At 37.1% G+C, this 22,100-nt stretch overlaps 1 protein-coding gene across 1 annotated transcript in view; it reads left to right on the top strand.

Moving 5' to 3' along the window:
- TRPC5 (transient receptor potential cation channel subfamily C member 5) overlaps window positions 1–22,100 on the top strand; it is a gene marked incomplete at both ends in the record, with an annotated part of 134,173 nt that extends 112,073 nt beyond the window's left edge. The window contains 4 exons of the mRNA XM_079910292.1: window positions 18,246–18,449; window positions 18,683–18,724; window positions 19,542–19,631; window positions 21,408–22,100. Of these exons, the coding sequence (XP_079766418.1) occupies window positions 18,246–18,449; window positions 18,683–18,724; window positions 19,542–19,631; window positions 21,408–22,100 (1,029 nt within the window). The remainder of the gene's footprint in view (window positions 1–18,245; window positions 18,450–18,682; window positions 18,725–19,541; window positions 19,632–21,407) is intronic.

Below are 22,100 nucleotides of genomic sequence, written 5' to 3'. Positions count from 1 at the left end.
ACCTGCTGTTTCATTGCTTTGGCCTGCTGAATACATCTGGACCAGCAGGCGGAATCCCAGAATTAGTGTTTCTGAAAGGATGGTTAACAATCACCTGTGTCAAAATCACCCAAAGAAGCTTGTGAAACAGTGTAGATTCTCGAGCCCCCCCCCCATCCCCACAGCATCAGTTTCTGCAGGTCTGAGGTGAGACCCAGGCATCTGCATTTTCGCAAGCACCCCAGGCGAGTCTAATAGCCCCTGAAACTTGAGAACTGCTAATGTAAATAAATCTTGAGTAGTTCATTCGACTTCAATGACTACGCTCAACCTCTCTACTCTTTCTGACTTTTCTTACTATTGCCTCTCGGGGGAAAGTTTTTCTCCCTCCATCTCTGCCTGGAGAAATCCTGCCACTCTCTCCAGGCCCAGCTCAAATACAACCTCTTTTGTCGCTCCTTCCCTGCTCTCTGGTCTCTGTCTGCAAACAGCTGGGATTGCTCATGAAGCAAGGAGACGGGGGACTGGTTGGTATCAGTAATGAAATGTGAGGGGAGTTGGGACCCTGAGGATGGGAGGGCTGGGTGGAGCTAGTGTGTGGGTTCTGAGCTTTGCCCTGAGGTTTAGCACCCGAATTTGTGCACTGGAGCTGAGGTTGTTACAGGGTCTGGAAACTTTGTAACCAGTAAAAAAGTAACACCAAGCCCTTGAGAGATCAGAGCGGCAGTTTCAACCACCTAGCAACATAATTGGGGGAGGGATTAGTGGCCGTTTTATTCCTCGCGGTGGGGCAGGAGGCAGACATAATGGCGGCTCAAAGGACGACTGCAAGTCGTCAGGAGGAAGGAGGACCTGTTTGTAACACCCACTGAGGGGTCTCTTGCAGTCTGGGGCTATTGGGGGCCATCAGTACTAGGGTACAGGAAGTGTTGGGGGCAATGGATGGGCAGGGAGCTGAAGCTGGAGGGAGGGCTCTCTTTTTGACCTTTATGTTTTGCAGCTGAGTTTGTGTGCTTGGATTGAAGTTACCAGAGGGCTCTAAACGAGATAAACCAATATCAAAGTAATTCCCAGGAGGCCCCAGAATGATTAAAACAGGAAATTCTAACCACTTAGCAGCCTTGGGGAAGAGAGGCAGGTTGCTGACTACTTAGCAACTGGCTCGGCGCTAGACCACTGCACATGCGCACTAAGTTGGAGGCGAGAGCATGGCGGGGGATGGTAATTCTCGTTGAGGGCACTTTCTCTACTGCAGGGCCTCCAAGAGGTTGTGCGAGGTCTGGACCACTTCAATATTTTGAAGATCCCTTTCTAATGTTTAAGTGAATGAAAACAAAAATGGAGTTACAAAAACGATGATATATTTTAAATGCTTACATCTTTTTAAAATTGCCCTGAGGCAAAACCACAATACAGTATATGTCTAGGGAGGTCCAGAAATCTGCATTTTTAACAAATGCCCCATATGATTCTGATGCACACTAACATTTGAGAAGCATGCCCTGAATTCCAACAGAAGAAAGCAATCCAAAGTGAGGCAGACTTCTGTTGAGATGCCAGGGAAATGTATTGTCTCACCTCAACATAGAGTGTGTGTGTCATGGCAATTCGTATTGCTTTCCCATCATAGGGAAACAGAGTTAGTCTTATGCCCAGATGAACTAAGCAGCTACTAGTTAATGGGAAGGATGCCAAAATATCCCCCTCCTCAATATACACCTTCAACCAGCCTGCCAGTGGGCCCAAGCCTCCTGGAAGTAGCTTTCCTCCTTAAAGGCTCTGCTCTGCTGTGTCTCTGCCTGTCACTCTTCCTTTGCATTATGTTTTAAAGCTTTCCAATTTGCTAGGACAAGATGGTTGCTGGCAGGAGATCTGAGAGAGTGCATAAGAATTTATCAAAAGCTGGTAGGAAATTGGCCTTGTAGTTTGATTGCAAGAAAAATAACCTTGAGCTCGGATTTGCTGAGGAATGTGAAATTGAACAGACATGTTCACTTGACCTAGCTGTGGCCATGTGTTCAGGATCTGAGCAAGTCAACAACATTTGAGGGTATGATCTACAGTCACAGTACATTACACTGGCACTGCAAAAGGAGCTACATAGAAGCTCTCGCCTGCTCTATAGGAGCTGACGTTATCAAAGGCAATGCAGGACACACACATGATTAGAACATATATGTAAGGCTATGTGTCATTAAGGTCACATCATGGTAGCACGAAAGTCCTGAAAATTTTGGAAACTTGGAAGAGGAAGAACCACAGGCTATGATTGTGTAGGTTATATCTTATACAAAAGCACCCAGGCAGGCGCTGATGATCTCGGAGAATGTTCAAAAGTCATAGCTGGGTATAGAGGGTAGGGCAGAGTGTGGGAAAGGGCATCATCACCAAACAGTGAACATTTTAAAAAGTCAATGTCGGATTTGTCTAACATATAAGGTGAAAGGCTAGCTCCATATGGATGAATGAAAATCTCTTGGGCATCATACAATTAGTAAAGTTTTAGACAACTATGACTACAAAAACCACATCTGTAATCTTACGATTCAAAGTAGATCAAGGGTTGAAAAGAAAACAGATTTCCACATTCCAAATTATAATGTTGTCCATATTATGCACTGCTAAAATCCCAACACCTCTCGCCTAGCAGGCAGTCAATATATACTGTTTGAATGAAAGAACGTCTGAATGAATAAGTATCTTATTCATCACTTTACAGCTCACACTGTTTAACCAGTCCTGCCAGGTGGTCTGTTATTTCCCAGTCTTCAGGATTCAGGTGCTACCTCTGTATTCGAATTGTGTTGTGTGGTATTCCCACCACCATTAGAGGACAGTCATTTTGCTATACCCAGCATCTAGCAGAGTACCTGCAACATAGTAGTTGTTCAACACAAGAATCAAAAAGTGAATGGTGAGGGCTTCCCTGGTGGTGCAGTGGTTAAGAATCCGCCTGCCAATGCAGGGGACACGGGTTCGAGCCCTGGTCCAGGAAGATCCCACATGCCACAGAGCAACTAAGCCCGTGCACCACAACTACTGAGCCTGCGCTCTAGAGCCCGTGAGCCACAACTACTGAGCCCATGCACCACATCTACTGAAGCCCGCACACCTAGAGCCCGTGCTCCACAACAAGAGAAGCCACTGCAATGAGAAGCCCGTGCACCGCAACGAAGAGTAGCCCCTGCTCGCCGCAACTAGAGAAGGCCCGCGTGCAGCAACGAAGACACAACACAGCCAAAAATAAATTAATTTAAAAAAATGAATGGTGGGAATGTAAATTGGTGCAGCTACTATGGAGAACAGTATGGAAGCTCCTTAAAAAACTAAAAATAGAGTTACTATATGATCCAGCAATCCCACTCCTGGGTATATATCCAGAAAAGACAAAAGCTCTAATTTGAAAAGATACATGCACCCTAATGTTCATAGCAGCACTCTTTACAATAGCCAAGACATGGAAGCAACCTAAATGTCCATCAACGGATGAGTGGTAAAAGAAGACGTGGTGTATATAAACAATGGAATATTACTCAGCCATAAAAAAGAATGAAATAATGCCATTGGCAGCAACATGGATGGACCTAGAGATAATCACACTAAGTGAAGTAATTCAGACAGAGAAAGACAAATATTATATATCACTTATATGTGGAATCTAAAAATAGTACAAATTAACTTATTCACAAAACAGAAACAGACTCATGGACATAGAAAACAAACTTACAGTTACCAAAGGGGAAGGGAGAAGAGGGGTATATGGGGAGTGTGGGATTAACAGAGGCACACTACTATATATAAAATAGAGGAACAAGTAATAAACTATAATGGAAAAGAATCAATAAAAGAATATAGACATATACATATATATATATATGTATAACCAAATCACTTTGGTGTACACCTGAAATGAGCACAATATTGTAAATCAATTATACTTCAATAAAAGTAAAAATTTTTTAAATTTTAAAAATGAATGGATAGGTAGACAATGAATTGATACATGATAAATGAGTGGGAAAAGACTTTTGAGAGGATAATTTGCAATAACTTCTCTGCTAATTATTTACATAGTAAATCCCAATCTGAGGTCACCTGAGCACAAGGGGAATAGAATGGTATCACCTGGGGTTCTTGAGCTGTTTTTTAAAAATGTTTAGCCAAAATCATATCCTCACCTGATTTGAGTAAGTGCAATGAGTGGGCACCAGAAAGCCTCTTAAGCTAAAAAAGAAAACAAACAAAAAAAACAACTATGGTTTACAACTTGGCCCATTGCATGTTTCTATTCTTTGTCAAAATCAGTTAGAAAACTATTTTTTAAAGGACCTAACTGCTTATTGTTTAAAACACATACAAACAAACAAAAAGCTAACTCACACAGGGATTTTAAAAAATTAAAAGCAGTGAGACCATTTCCAGATACCAGGACATCCAGCCCAATTTATTAGAAAATAGCTGAATACGCATAGGAGCTATATCATCATTCTCCCTTTTGAACTTATCTAGAGATGACAAGAATCTAAAGACCCTGTGTTTAAAAATGTGACTCACTTCATTTTAAGAAATACTTACCAAATACCAACTTTATTTCAAGAGCTAGAGAAACATTCCACAGATGAAAGACTGGCTATTCTGGGCCATCAACGGGTAAAATGAAAATTCAAAGTTCGTTTCCGGTATTATAGGCTCAGAAATGTAGGAGAAGGGATCAACAGCTATATAGCTCTTAACTGTGTACCAGGCAGTAGCCCAGGCATTTTACATTGACTTCTACAACAAATCAGGGTGATAGAGATTTTCCTTTATTTTAACAGCTGAGAAAACCATGACTCAGATTTTGATTGACTGCTCTGAGGACACACAGCTGATAAGTAGCAGAGCAGTACTTCAAACCCTGTTTTGTTTGACTCCAAAACCCCTGCTCTTTCCACAATGGCAGGCTGCATCTCACTATTTCATATTGCCCTTGCCTCCTATCTTCCTCTGCATTACAAGTTGCCTACAACAACATTGTCTCCCAAGGCAGGATTTTAGGGCAGTGATACTTACTAGAGCCATAAGTGTGTCTTAGTTCAAGGTCTTATCAAGGGCATTCAGACCTTTTGCAGGCACACCCTCTCATCAATTTGTAGAGAAAAAAAATCTATGTATCTTATATATTCTTAGGTTGACATCTAGATTATTCATCATAAGTTTAAACAGTTGCAAAGGATGTCATTTCTGGAATATGGTAAATATTGACATTTAAAATAAAACTATCCAATTACTCATTTAAACGTATCCAATGGAATCTGAATACCATAGTGATTTGTTACTCATAACCATGTATTTAAAAAATAAATGGCTAAACTCTTCTTTCTTTAAGGGCAGAGAGTTTACACCATTCCTTGCTCTCCTTGAATTCTTATTTGCATTCCACATCCCCACAGGATTTTACCCCAACGTTATAAATTTTTTGTGTTTTAAAGTCTTTATAAATTATTGATTACCTTATATTTCTTCATAACAAAAGTATAAATTGAATTTTAATTTTTTATTTTCTGTGGCCAGAACTTAATAAATGTTGAAACATTTCTTCTGAATATCGTTATTATTCAATTATTAGCAGTACAAAACTGCTCAAAAGAACACAAATATAATACAAATTTTGATAAATAACAATTAAGCATAAAAATACATTTTTACTGGAAATGAATGCATTTCTTAAAGATGTTAGTGGGGCTTTTCTTCCAGCTAGTTATTATAGCCACAGAATATTGAGTAATATTCAGGAACAAGATTCAGCATCAATTATATGTTTAGTTTCCATTTTTATAAAAGCACTAAGAAAACTTTTTCATATCAATAAGCATATGTGAATGAATAGAGTTTTATTATGTCATTGTCACTCAATTTCCTTGAACTCTGAGTTAATGTCAAAAAGTTATACAATGATTTTTCATATTATTTTTAGGGAATTCCCTGGAGGTCCAGTGGTTAGGACTCTGCACTTTCACTACTGAGGGCCCAGGTTCAATCCCTGGTCAGGGAATTAAGATCCCACAAGCCACATGGTGAAGGCAAAAAAGCTTAAAATAAAAAAATAATATTTTTAGGGACTTCCCTGGTGGTCCAGTAGTTAAGACCCCGCACTCCCATTGCAGGGGGCCCGGGTTCCATCCGTGGTCAGGGAACTAGATCCCGCATGCCGCAACTAAGAGTTTGCCTACTGCAACTAAAGATCCCGCATGCCACAAGGAAGATCCCACACGTGGCAATGAAGATCCCGTGCCACAACTAAGACCCAGCAGAGCCAAATTAATTAATTAATTAAAAATAAAAAGATTGGTTCAACCTCATTAAAAATAATAATATTTTTAACAATCTGAAAACTTGCTTCAGTTCTCTTTAAACATTATTGAAGGCAAGTAATTAGAAACCACATGACTTAGAAAAGGATTTTTACCCAAGATTACAGTCATTCAGTTTCTCAATTCCTGGAAAGTAATACTGTGGTAGGAAACTTCTGAGATGGCCCCCAATGATACCCACTTCCTGATATTTGAATCCTATGCAGTATTCTCCCCTTGAGTGTGGGCTAGACCTATGGACGCCTAACAAATAGATTATGGCAAAAGTGATGTCACTTGAGAGATTAGGTTATAACAATGGCTTTTCTCTCTCACATCCTCGGAGGGAAGCATGCTGCCATTTTATGAGCTGGCTGATGGAGAGGCCCACTCCAGAAAGAACTGAGAGAGGTCTCTGGCCAATATGCCAGCAATGGACTATGGTCCTCAGTCCAACAGCCCACAAGGAACTGAATCCTGTCAACAACCATACAACCATGCAAGCGAGCTTGGAACAGAATACTCTCTCAGTTCACGCTTCTGATGAGACCCCACCTCTGGCCAACAACTGGATTATACCATTGTAAGAGATCTTGAGCCAGAGGCACACAACTTGCCACACCCAGATTCCTGACCCACAAAAACTGTAAGATAATAAATATTTGTTGATTTAAGGTGCTAAATTTGGGGACAAAACCAAAAAGTCTTTACTAAGACTTGCCAAATAATTATTAAATGTACCAGTTACTGTTTTACCTAGAGGCACTTTGTTTAACCCAACATACTAAACAAAGTTCATGGAATGAAAAATAGAAATTTTATTAATTTTAATACAGCTTAACCAATAGAGCATTCTTTATGAAATGCTTTTTTCTTATCACATTTTAAATATAATTTTACCAAAATTTTGGAGCTTCAGATTTAGCAATTGATAAAAAAGATCTGTCATATAACCTAACTAGCAAAGCCAGTCATCATTTCCAAATCAACTGGCTAAATCATATTTCTTTTGTCTCAAAAAGGATGGCTTGGGCTTCCCTGGTGGCTCAGTGGTTAAGAATCCACCTGCCAATGCAGGGGACACGGGTTCGAGCCCTGGTCCAGGAAGATCCCACATGCCACGGAGCAACTAAGCCCGTGCACCACAACTACTGAGCCTGCGCTCTAGAGCCCGTGAGCCACAACTACTGAAGCCCACGTGCCTACAGCCTGTGCTCCGCAACAAGAGAAGCCACCGCAATGAGAAGCCCCCGCACCACAACGAAGAGTAGCCCCCGCTCGCCGCAACTAGAGAAAACCCATGTGCAGCAATGAAGACCCAATGCAGCCAAAAATAAATAAATTAATTTTTAAGAAAAGGATGACTTCATTTTTCAATTCAATAAGTATATCAATACTTATTCCTATGATGATCATTTCACTTGTAAATTCTAGCACTAGGATGGACAAATTAAAATATAGAAGATAGGTAGATGGATAGATAGATAGATAGATGGTAGCTAGAGCATGCAGGCTTCTTATGAGTTTGTCATCTGGATGAAATAAAGTGAGTTCAGTATTTCTTTTAGCCCTATCTTTTTGCTTTACTTTCACAGAATTCTCTCTGAGTGATTTCTTTTTTTTTTTATCTTTGACAATAGCTGGAGAATGGAGAGGTGAGGTTGTTAAAACTGTCATCACTCCTGCCATCCCAGTATAAATTATCTCAAAACTCCAACATCAGCCTGTTTCTAATGCCAAGCCTCACCCTTAGTTTTTTTTAAAATAAATTTATTTACTTGTTTGTTTTTATTTTTGGCTGTGTTGGGTCTTCATTGCTGCGTGCGGGCTTTCTCTAGTTGCGGTGAGCAGGGGCTACTCTTCGTTGCGGTGCACAGGCTTCTCATTGTCGTGGCTTCTCTTGTTGTGGAGCACGGGCTCTAGGCGCCCGGGCTTCAGTAGTTGTGGCTCGCAGGCTCTAGAGCGCAGGCTCAGTAGTTGTGGCGCATGGGCTTAGTTGCTCCATGGCATGTGGAGTCTTCCTGGGCCAGGGATCGAACCCGTGTCCCCTACATTGGCAGGAGGATTTTTAACCACTGCATCACCAGGGAGGCCCCCCACCCTTAATTCTTAAATGGGCAAAATATATGAATCAACATTTCTCCAAATAAGATACACAAATGGCTGATGAGCACATGATAACATGCTCAATGTCATTCAGCATTAAGGAAATGTAAATCAAAACCAGAATGAGATACAACGTCATACCCACTTGCATGACTACAAAAAAAAACATGAACTGTGACGAGTTTTGGTGAGGATGTGGAAAAATCGGAACTTTTATACATTGCTGGTGGGAATGTAAAATGGTGCAGCCACTTTAAAAAATAGTGTGACAATTCCTCATAAAGTTAAAAGTAGGGTTAGTATATAACTGAGCAATTCCACTCCTAGGTATGTCCCCAAGAGAATTAAAAATATATATCCACACAAAAACTTGCACACAAATATTCATAGCAGCATTATTCATAATAGCAAAGTGGAAACAACCCAAATGACCATCAATTGATGAATAGATTAAAAAGATGTAGTATATCCATACAATGAAATATAATATTATTCAACCATAGGAAAGAATGAAGTATTGGCAGATGCTACAACATGGATGAACCTTGAAAACATGCTAAGAGAAAGAATCCACACACAAAGGACAAATATTATATAATTCATTTATATGAAATGTTCAAAATAGACAAATCCATAGAAACAAAAGTAGATTAGTGGTTGATAGGGGCTCTGGAGAGGGGAGAGAGTGCTGGGAATTGACTGCTAATGGATACAGGGTCTTTTAGGAGTGATGAAAATGTTCTAGAATAGACAGAGGTGATGGTTTCTCAACTCTGTAAATGTATTCAAAACTACTGAATTGTATGCTTTAAAAGATGAGGACAGCAACATTGTTATCTGTGATATCTAAGAAACCACTGCCTAACATAAGGTCATGAAAATTATTCCTATGTATTCTTCTGAGAGTTTATTTTATGGTAACAGCTTTATTGAGATATAATCCAGATACCATAAAATTCATTTTTAAAAGCATACAATTCATGTTGTTTAAGGGTACAAACTTGCAACTAGTAGTAAGTCCTAGAGATCTAATGCACAAATATTTTTGATAACTGTATTGTAATAAATATTACCATGTTTTAACTGTATTGTAATGAATATTACCATGTTTTAAAAATATTTTTGATAACTGTATTGTAATATAATTTCTTTCTATGGTAATTCCATATATTTTGTTTTCACGTAGCCCAATTTATCTTTGAACTACTTGAAATTATTTAACTAACAGGAACGCAAAAGAGAGGATGAGTGTTAGTGCTCTTTGTTATATATTCATTTTATATATTTAAAGTAGAGTTATGTGTGCATATAAAATTTATTACTCTAATCATTGCAGCAACTCTTCCAATTCTCAAGTAACTTTGGGAGGAATTTATAATTTTACAATGCCTTAATAAAAGATGTTTCAACATCTCAAAAAAATGGTAATATATGTGCTTCTTTATTAACTCATGAAATAACAAAATCTAGCATTGAGTCTAATAAGTACCTTAAATTCAACCTAGAGCTTCGTTTTCCTTTTGAACTTGTTACTCACTTAACCCAAAGCCATTTAGTCCCTCCTAGAGAACATAGAGGTATACCTGATTTATCCATTAAGAGCTGGCTAACGGCTGTTCAGATACAGGCAATGGGAATCTCAGAAATCAACAGAATCCTCTACTTCAGTGGTTCTTTACCATTTGGGGGAGGGCAGATTCCTTTGAGAATATGATGAAAGCCCAGAAAAATGCAAAACACCCAATATTTCACATACAATTTTAATACATTTATTGACTTCGTTAACTTCATCCATAGAACCAGGTTTAAAAATCCCTATTCTGTGTGGTGCTGTTTTTGAACATGATCTGCTAATCCTTTAATATCATAGCTAAGCACTGTTACATGGGAGAGCAAAGTGAAAGCCTTCATAGAATATCTGAAAGGCCAAGGAGCAAATTCTAGGTTTCACTGACTGAATGTTCACTCAAAAACCACCCCAAGACAAATACTGTAAGGCATAGCTCTCCTTTTTAAGATCTCATGTGCTAGTAAAGAAATATTTTTTTCTCCCTTACACTGTGCACTTTTGACAGTGGAGACTATATTGTCTAACCCTCTTATTTGGCATTGTTTTAAGTTAAAAGTTTGTGGATATAAGTCACAAGTTAATGTGGCCTCTGAAACAAAGCTCTTACTGCTGTATACATATGATGGGGCCCAAGAACTTATTTTTAGAACATTTGAAAGTAAATCACCAATATCACACTTTTCACACAAATATTGTCGTATATATTCAACTACATTATCACAGTACCATATCTCACTCAAGAAATTTAACATTGATACACTATAATTATAATTTGGAGTCCATATTTAAATTTCCCTTGTCTTTTCAAATGTGTCATTTACAGATGATAAACTGCAAGAACATTGAAGATGTGTCACTATGCACACACAGAGCCACTAGCAAAGAGTGAGAGACTTACTGATTCAAGGCATTTAATGAAATCCCTGTGCAATCATTATCTGACTACGAGGCTAACAGAGACTTCAATGGCTGCACATAACAAAGAATACAGATTTTACAAAATCAGTCAAGGATAGTCACTAAACAAACACTAAAAACCGAACTCTAGAAGAAGGGGATCAGATTTCCAGAGTAATCATATTAAATTGTTTAAAATGTCTAGTTTCAGCAAAAAACTACAAAACATACACACACACACAGAAAGTATGGTCTGTACACAGGAAAAAAGATGTCATAGAAACAGTCCTTGAGGAAGCCCAGATGTTGGCTTTGGTAAAGACTGAACCAGCTATTTTAAATATCTTCAAATAACTAAAGGAAAACATCTAAAGGATTAAAGGAAAGTATGAGAATGATGTCTCACCAAATAGAGAATATTAATAAAGTGACAGAAATTATTTAAAAAAAGAATCAAATTGAATTTCTGGATTTGAAAAGTGCTATAACAGAATGAAAAATTCACTAGAAGGGCCTAACAGCAGATTTGAGCTGGCAGAAAGGATTAGCAAACTTGAAGATAATTCAATTACCATTGTCTAGACTGAGGATCAGAAAGAAAAACAGGATGAATAAAAATGAACAGAGCTTAAGAGACCTGTGAGACACCATTAAATGGCCAACATACACATAATGGGAGTCTCAGAAGTAGAAAAGAGAAAAAAAGAACAGAAAGGATATTTGAAGAAATAATGAGTAAAAACTTCTCAAAAATAGTCTACACATCAAGAGCTCAAATATTTCCTAGTAGGACAAACACAAAAAAATTCACTTCTTAGTCAACCTCTCAAAGACAAAGAAAAAATCTTGAAAGCAGGAAAATTAAAAGATAACTGATTTCCCATCAGAAACAATGGGCACTAGAAGTCAGTGTGATGACATATACAAAATGTTTAAAGCAAAAGACTGACAACCAAGAATTCTATATCCAGCAAAAATATCCTTAAATGAGGGAAAAATAGACATTGTCAAGTACACAAAGACTGAGAGAATTAATGGCCAGAAGACCAGTCCTACAAGAAATGCTAAAAAGAGTTCTTCAGGCTGAAATGAAAGAACACTAGAGAGTAGGAAGAAAGAAAGAAAGAAAGAAAGAAAGAAAGAGCACCAGAAAAGGTAATTGCATAGATAAATATAAAAGACAACACAAATCTTATTTGGGGGGAACTTTTTTTTCTCTCTAACTTGAATAATTAACTGCATAATTCAATAATTATACAAGTGTTTTGATGGGGTTATAATGTATAATATATAAAGGAACAGTTTGTATATCAGTAATAGCACAAAGGAGGAGGGAAGGAATGGAGCTATATGGTTGCAAAGTTTTTACATATGATTGGAATCAGGTTGGTATTAATCCAAAGCAGATTGTATTTTAAGATGTCAATTGTAATACCTGAGCCAAGCACTAAGAAAATAATTTTTTAATATAGTAAATTAAACAAGAGAATTAAAAGGTATATTAGAAAATATCTATTTAACACAAAAGAAATCAATAATGGAGGAATAGAGGAACAAAAAAGACATGCAACATATAGAAAATGGCAAAATGGCAGATGTAGATCCTACTTTATCAGTAATTACTTGAAATGTAACTAGATTAAGCAAACCAGGTAAAAGGCAGAGATTGCCAGACTCTGTATAAGAGACACACATGTTCTAACTGTATGCTGTCTACAAGAGACACATTTTAGATTCAAAGATACAAATAGAATGTAAGTAAGAGTGGGAAAAGATATATGATGCAAACAGTAACCAAAAGAGAGCTAAGTGGCTATAATAATTATCAGACAAAATAGAATTTAAGACAAAATTTGTTACTAGAGAAAACAAAGGACATTTTATAACTATAAAAAGGTGAATCTATCATGAATATTTAACAATTATTAACACATTTCCACCTATCTACAGAGCTGAAAAATACATGAAGCAAAAACTGACAGAACTGAAGGGAGAAATAGAAATTTAACAGTAACAGTTGAAGAATTTATTACCCCACTTTCAGTAACGGACAGAACTAGATAAATGACCAAAAAGGAAATAGAATACTTGGACAACACTATAAGCCAACTAGACCTAATGGACATCTATTTATAGAACATGTCATACAACAACAGCAGAATATATGTTCTTCTGAACTGCACATGGAATATTCTCCAGGATAGATTATATGTTAGCTCATAAAATAAACCTCCCTAAATTTTTTAAAGGATTGAAATAATAAAAAGTATGTTCTGCAAACATACTTGGGAATATAATGAAATTAAATTAGATATCAAAAACAAAATAAAATTTCAGAAATTCACACATAAATGGATAGTAGAGAAGACACTGCAAAATAACCACTAGTTCAAAGAAGAAATCACAAAGGAAGTTAGAAAATACTTTGAGATGAATGAAAGGGAGAGTACAGTATATGCCAAGCTTCCTCAGAAACATTTATAATTGTAAACCTTATGTTAAAAAGGAAATAAGATTTCAAATCAATAACTTAAATTTCTACCTTTATGAAACTAGAAAAAGAACAGCAAACTAAATTCAAAGCAAGCAGAAAGAAAAACATAGTAAATTGTTTATTAGTAAAATATTTATAGATTTAGCTCTCCATATTTAAGTCATGACTCATTTTGAGTTAACTTTTGTATTTGTGTGAAGTAAGGATCAAGGTTCTTTTTCTTTTCTTCTTGTGGAAGTCCAACTATTCCAAGACAATTTGTCAAAAAGAAAAGATTATCCTTTCCAAGTCGAATTGCCTTGACACCTTTCTTGAAAGTCAATTGCATATATGCATATGCATGCATTTATTTCTGGACTGTCTTGTTTTGTTCCATTGATCTTCAATGCCAATTTGTTCTTTTTCAAAATTAACTACTTTACATCTTTTGTATTTATATATAAATTTGAGAAGCAGCTTGTCAATTTCTTCAAAAATGCCAACTGAGATTTGACTGAAATTGTATTGAATCTCTAAATCAATTTGGAAAGAATTGCCATCCTAACTATATTTAGTCTTCCAATTCATGAATATGCTGTATCTCTATATTTATTTAAGTCTTCTTTAATTTATCTCAGTAATCTTTCACAGTTTTCAGTGTTAAAAAACATGTATATTTTTGTCATACTTATTCCTAAGGATTTTATATTTTAAATGAAACTGTTTTTAAATTAATATTTCCTCATTGTTTATTGTTGCTATATAGAATATGACTGATTTGTATCTGGTTCTGTTTGATAGATTTTTTTCTTCTCATTATGTGTCATATTTTCCTGCTTCTTGGCATTTGTGATAAATTTTTATTGGATACCAGACATTGTGAATTTTACCTTATTGGGTGCTGGCTATTTTTGTATTGTTTTAAATATTCTTGAGCTTTATTCTAGAAATAGTTTGATCCCACTGAGGCTTGCTTTTAAGCTTTGTTTGGCAGGACTAAATACACCTTTAGTCTAGGGCAGTTCTGTACAATAAAAATTTTATGCAAGTCACAAATATGTGCCACATATGTTACATTTTCTAGTAGCCACATTAAAATATAGTGAAGAGAAACTGGTAAAATTAATTTTAATTATATATAAATACATTACATATATATTATATTGATACCCAAACCAGAAAAAACAGTACAGAAAATTAAAAGTTATAGACCAATATCTTTTATGAACATAGACATGGAAATCCTCAACAGAGCATTAGCATATTGAATCCAGCAATGTATAAAAAGAACACACCATAACCAAATGGGATTTATCCCAGGAATGCAAAGTAATCCATTATATTAATAGTCAAAAGAAGAAAAACCCTATGATCATATCAATTGATGCAGAAAAAGTGTCTGACAAACTTCAACATACATTTATGATTTTTTAAAAAAAATGTCTTGGCAAACTTGGAATAGAATGTAACTTGCACAACCTGAATCACAGAACCTACAGCTGACTAAATGGTGAAAGACTGAAGGCTTTCTAAGATCAATTAAAAATGTATATCTGCTTTCAGTACTTCTATCCCACATTGTACTGGAGATCCTAGACAATGCAATAAGGGAAGGAAAAACATTAAAGCCATACAGATTGGAAAGGAAGAATAAAACTATCTCATGATTCTGTATAAAGAAAACCCTAAAGAATCTATTAAAAACTTGATAGAATAAAAAAATGAATTTAGCAAGGCCACAGACTACAAGGTCAATACACAAAAATCAACCATATACTAACAATAAACAATTGGAAAGAAAATTTAAAAGACACTACCATTGTAAATTGTTGCAAAGGAAATGTAATACTTAGGTATAAGCTTAACAAATCATTATAGGACTTACACAGTAAAAACTACAAAACATGGATGAAAGAAATGACATACTCTGTTCATGGATTGGAAGATTCAGCAGAATAAATATGCTTTCACTCAGCATAAGGTTTTCAAGGTTCATCCATGTTGTGGTATGTATCAATACTTCATTCCTTTTTAAGGCTGGATAATAATAATAATGTACCACATTTTGTTTACCCTTTTATCAGTTGATGAATATTTGGGTTGTTTCTACTCTTTGGCTATTATGAATAATGCTGCTGAACATTTGTGTACAACTCTTTGTGTAGAATGTGTTTTCATTTCTCTTGGGTATGTAGCAAGGAGTGAAATTGCTGGGTCGTATGGTAACTCTATGTTTAACCATTTGAGGAATTGCCATATTGTTTTCCAAAGTAGCTGCACCATTTCACATTCCCACAAGCAGTATGTGGATCTACAGATCCTCACCTACACTGGTTATTATTTGTCTTTTTAAAATTATTATATCTATCCTAGCAAGTATAAAATGGTATCTCATTGTGGTTTTGATTTGAGTATACCTAATGACCAATGATGTTGGGCATCTTTTCATGTGCTTGTTGGCCATTTGTATGTCTTCTTTCTGGAAATGTCTATTCAAGTGCTTTGCCCATTTTTAAATTGGTTTATTTGTATTTTTATTGTTGAATTATAATTGTTTTTTATAAAGGCACAAGTCCCTTACCAGACATATGATATTTAATTACTTTCTCTTATTCTGTGGGTTTTCTCTTCATTTTCTTCATGGTGTCCTTTGAAGTACAAAGTTTTTAACTTTGATTAAGTCCAATTTGACAATTTTTTTCCTTTTGTTCCTTGGCTTTTGCTGTCATCTCTAAGAAACCATTGTTTTACCCAAGGTCATGAGGATTTACTCCTAAATTTTCTTCTTAAAGTTTTATAGTCTTTATCTATTAAATTTAGTTCTATGATTCATTCTGAGTTGAATTTTGTATGTGGTATGAGGAAGGAGTCCAACTTCATTCTTTTGAATGTGGATGGACAGTAGTCCCAGCAAGCCCAACTGATCGCCAAAGGTGCAAAAGCAACTCAGTGGAAGAACAATAGCCTTTTCAGCAAATGGATACCCACAGGCAAAACAAACAAACAAACAAACAAAAAATCCTCCATGTAAACTTCACTCCTTAAGCAAAAATGAGCTCAAAGTTGATCATAGAGCTAAATGCAAATCTTACAACTATAAAACTTGAAGAGGAAAACATAAGAGAAATCTTCACGACCTCGGGTTAGGTAAAGAGTTCTTAGACATAATACCAAAAGCATAATCCATTAAAAATTTGATAAATTTGACGTCATTGAAATTAAGACACTTTACTCTATGAAAGACACCATTAAGTAAATGAAAAGATAACACGCAAACTGAGAGAACACATTTGCAATTTACATTCCTGACAAAGAGCTAGTATCCAGAATATATTTTAAAACTATCTAAGTCCACCTGTAAGCAAGCAAAGTACCCAATAAAAATGGGCAAAGGATCTGAACAGACACCTCACCACAGAGGATATCTATATAGCACATAAGCATATGAAAAGATGCTCAACTTCATTCTAATTTGGGAAATGCAAATTAAAATCATAATGAGATACCACTACTTAATCTGTTAGAATAGTTAAACTTTAAAAAACTTGACAAATGCTAAGAAGGATACAGAGCAAGTGGTGAGAATGAAAGATGGTATAGCCACTCTGGAAAAGAGTTTGGCAGTTTATTATAAAGTTAAATGTACACTTACTTCATGATCCAGCAATATCACTCCTAGATATTTAAGCCAGGGGAATTAAATTTATGTTCACAGAAAGACCTGTACGTGAATGTTCACAGCAGCTTTATTCACAATTATTAAAAACTGGAAACAACCCAAATGTTCTTTAATGGGTGAATGAATAAGCAAACTGTGGTACATCCACACAACAAAAAACTACTCAGTGATAAAAGGGAATAGATTATCGATACATACAAAACCAGATGAATCTCGAAGATATTAATGCTGAGTGAAATAAGCCAGTCCCAGAAGGTTACCTACTGTATGATTCCATTTATATGACATTTTGGAAAAAGTAAACTAAAGGAATGGAGAATGGAGCAGTGGTTGCCAGGGGGGGTTCGAGAGAGTTTGATTACAAAGGGACAACATTATGGAATTTGGGGTGTTGATGGAACTGTTGTGTATCCTGATTGCGGTGGTGATTACATTAGTCCTTCCAGGTCTTAAAACTCCTAGAAATGTACGCCTGTGTGTGTGTGTGTGTGTGTATGGTGTGTGTGTGTGTGTATCTTAATTATGACAGTGCTTACACAGGTATATACACTCATCAAAACTCATTGAACACTTAAAATAGATGAATTTTACTCTGTGTAAATCATACCTCAATAATGTTGATTTTTTAAAAAAACAAAGTCTCTCCACACCAATCCTACTCCTTAAAAATAACTACTAATGACAATTTAGCGTGTACCTCTCTAGAACATGTAAGCATGTAATATAAAGGGGTTTTCAGTTGGATAAAGGGTATCATTTTACACAATATATATTGCTCTTTATCTTGCTTTTTTCACTTAGAGGTCTTATAAATATATGGACAAATGCATATATATGATATGTGTTTCTACATATAAAATGTTGATAGAGCTACTATATTTTTTAATAGTTTGATTATAAGTCATTTTGTGGATGTGACATCATTTATTTAAGCAGTCTCCCACTGTTGGATATTTAGGTTGTTGCCAGTTGTTTTGCTCTTACAAGCTGCAGTGCTAGCGGACAGCCCTGCGCATACATCTTTTTGCAAGTATATGGATAAGATAAATTTCTAATTGTAGGATTACTGCATCGTAAGGTAAGTGTAATTTGAATTTTTATAGCTACTGACAGATTGCCCTCTGTAGAAGCAAGTAGAACTTTGAGAATGAGTCAGGGGTGCATTTTGCATTTTCCCATCCCAAATCACTGAACTTCTCTCTTTCATAGGATCATGCCGATATTGAGTGGAAGTTTGCAAGGACGAAGCTCTGGATGAGTTACTTCGATGAAGGCGGCACCTTGCCACCTCCTTTCAACATCATCCCCAGCCCCAAGTCATTTCTATACCTTGGTAACTGGTTCAACAACACCTTCTGCCCCCAAAGAGACCCTGATGGTAGACGGAGAAGGCACAACTTGAGAAGCTTCACAGTAAGGCTTTTAAAAATGTTTCTTTGTAAACACAACTGTTTTCTCCTTTTCCTCCTTTGTAACATTCCCTATCTTGAACATCTTAAAACTACTCCAACCTACAGATGCTTTGGGGGTTTTTCAGGCAGTAGCTCCTGTGTCATGTTCCAGTCCTAACGTTTAGAAATATATTCGAGTGGATGGGCTGCTGGGAGACTGCTGATGTAACCTCTCTTGTCCGTTTTCAATGACAGGAACGCCATGCTGACAGCCTGATACAGAATCAACATTACCAGGTAAAGTGTCTTCATAGGGACTAAGCACAATAGTTCTTGGTCAGTTGTGTGAACTTGGACAAATCACTTACCCTCACTGATCCTCAGTTTCCTCGTCTGTAAAATAAGGATGATAAAACTTAAACTGTAGTTGTGAGAACTGAGTGGCGAGTATGTATATATGGTTGTGTGTTTGTGTGTGTGTGTGTGTGTCCTGGCACAGTGCCTGACACATTGCATTAAGTGGTAGCTATCGTCAACACCATTACTAACACAAAGCAGGGTGACTATGTGTATACCATTCCCAGAGGCTAAGTTAAAAGAGGCCACCCCTGTAAAGGAGAAGTATAGATTGCCTCTAAGAAAAAGTATCTTGATTATGTAATTAGTGGACACTGAAATCATCAGACTCTGTGACACTGAAGAATGACTTTCTCAACTTTATAAAAGGAAGAAAAACTCTCATCTTACTAGGAAGGTTCAAGTTTAATCTAGCCTGGAGGGAAAGGATATTGACTGTGACCATTCAAGGATTATTCTGCTCTCATTATTCCATGAATGTGTATCCCTGTTTACCTTATGCTTGGGTGGAAAATTTTCCTTTCGGGTAAATTTGATCTCACTGGCCCACTCTGCCACCAAATTTGGACACATAATAAATTCTTCATTTATCCAATGGACTTAACTGGGGGGTTTTGTAGAAAATGCCTGGATCCTGTGAGGATTTTCCAATGCAAAGACAGTCTAAGCGTATTTTATTTCCTGTGTATGTTTCTTATTTTACTGAGAGTCCAAGAAGGAAACTGAATGCTTCTTCATGTTTTTGTTTAAATTCCAGGAAGTTATCAGGAATTTAGTCAAAAGATATGTGGCAGCTATGATAAGAAATTCCAAAACAAATGAGGGACTCACAGAAGAAAATTTTAAGGTAATTTGATCATAAAGTGGTTTAATTCTTCATTCACATTTCTTAAGCATCATTTAATCTTCACAGTGTTTGAGGTTTCTGGTGATGGAATTTCAACAGCCTGTAATACAGCAAAACCAGCTACAATTCTTATTCTCTCTCTTAGAATAGTCTGTCATCCAGTAGATGGATAGATTTTTACCAATGTCTGTCACACCACAATCAGCTTTATGAATAATAAAAATATACATTCTTTTAATATTCTGGGTTTTTCTCAGTATGGGAATTGAGTGCTTTAAATGATATGGCATGGGTGTGTGATGAGAAGAAAGATAGCGAAGGGAAGATGCCTAGAGATTTAAAGGCCTTCTTTAAATAAGATAAAGACAAAAATTCTATTATTAAATCTAACATTTATGAAACCCTACCATTACACATTTTTGGCTGTCACATTGGGATGCTATTGGCATCTAGTGAGTAGAGACCAGGGTTGTTGTTAAAAATCCTACAATGCACAGGACAGCTCCCTACAGCAAAGAATTACCACACTCAACATGTCAATTGGTTGAGAAACCTTATCCTAGAACACAAATATGTTTTCTAAGGAACATAAGAAGGCTGTTATCCTAATCCATAGACATAACTCATCAATTGAGGGCCTGCTATATGCCAAACACTCTGCTACGTGCTGGGGCACAGTCATGAGCAAGATATAACCAGCCCCTACTCTCTCGTGGAGTCACACACAATAATAATAGAGGCGAATGACTGAGTATTCTAACAGGATCAACACAGGGTGCTGTAGAGACATAGAAACGGGGGGACACCCAACTGGGACTTGGGGATTCGAGGCAGGCTTTCCAGAGGAAGCCATGTTTAAGCTGAGGTTTGAAGGAAGAGCCAGATAAAACAGTTGGGGAGAAGAGTGTTCCAGACAGAGAAAACAGCACGTGCAAAGGCCCAGAGGCAAGAGAGAATATGTCCATACAGGTGGACAGTAAAAAGCCTGGGGAAAGAGCAGGAAGGAATGAAATGGGAGAGATAGACATGTACCAGACCTTGAAAAACCTTGTAGTCTGTGGTATGGCATTTTTCCTTTTTCCTAAGGTCAGCGACAAGTTACTAAAAAGTGTTAAGCAAGAGGACGACATGATCAGATATAAACTTTTCAAAGATGGTTTTTAAAAGCGTGATCTAGTATCTAGGCAGCCAGTTAGAGATAGAAGACATTTCACAGGCACTTGAATAAACAAGGTCCCCTGGCCCAAAACAGCAGTCTCATCTCCTGACATTCCACTTCCCTAGTTTTATTCCTGAGAGTCCTAAAAGCTTTTTCCTCTTCAGTAGTACTTTTTTTTTTTACATCTTTATTGGAGTATAATTGCTTTACAATGGCGTGTTAGTTTCTGCTTTATAACAAAGTGAATCAGTTATACATAGACATATGTTCCCATATCTCTTCCCTCTTGCGTCTCCCTCCCTCCCATTTAGATTCCAATGAGAGCCCTACTCAAATACCCTCATTGTTGGTTACCACTTCAGTCTGTTGGCGTGCTCCTGATAGGTTCTGAAATCAACTTTACCAACTGCACATTTTCTTCCCAATGGCCCGCTCTGCCCACAGCATTGTTAATATGTTCTTCTTGTGCTTGAATAATGTGAGATTCTTCTGGTAGCTCATGTACCTTGTGATTTGCAGTGAGGCAAAACCTGGAACATTCCGAAGGATGCCCAATGTGCCTATTTTGAACTAAAGACCAAGCTTCTTAACATAACGTGTCTTCTCTCTTGCCCTAGGAATTAAAGCAGGACATTTCCAGCTTTCGATATGAAGTGCTTGACCTCTTAGGAAATAGGAAGCACCAAAGGAGAAGTTTTTCCACTAGCAGCACTGAACTCTCTCAGAGAGATGATACCAATGATGGCAGTGGCGGGGCTCGGGCCAAATCCAAGAGCGTCTCTTTCAATTTAGGCTGCAAGAAAAAAGCCTGCCATGGGCCACCTCTCATCAGGACCATGCCAAGAGTTGGTGGTGCCCAAGGGAAGTCAAAAGCTGAGTCATCAAGCAAACGCTCCTTCATGGGTCCCTCTCTCAAGAAACTGGGTCTCCTATTCTCCAAGTTTAATGGTCATATGTCTGAACCCAGTTCAGAGCCGATGTACACAATTTCTGATGGAATCGTTCAGCCGCACTATATGTGGCAGGACATCAAATATTCTCAGATGGAGAAAGGGAAAGCAGAGTCCTGTTCTCAAAGTGAAATTAACCTCAGTGAGGTAGAATTAGGTGAAGCCCGGGGCGCTGCTCAGAGCAGTGAATGCCCTCTAGCCCGTTCCAGCTCTCTTCACTGCGCATCCAGCATCTGCTCCTCAAATTCTAAACTTTTAGACTCCTCAGAGGATGTATTTGAAACTTGGGGAGAGGCTTGTGACCTGCTCATGCACAAATGGGGTGACGGACAGGAAGAACAAGTTACAACTCGGCTCTAA

The sequence above is a fragment of the Stenella coeruleoalba genome, assembly GCF_951394435.1.
Source record: "Stenella coeruleoalba genome assembly, chromosome: X".
Taxonomy (NCBI): Eukaryota; Metazoa; Chordata; class Mammalia; order Artiodactyla; family Delphinidae; genus Stenella; species Stenella coeruleoalba.
The sequence above is the reverse complement of the archived record's forward strand: the minus strand, read 5'-3'. Positions and strand labels throughout refer to the sequence as shown.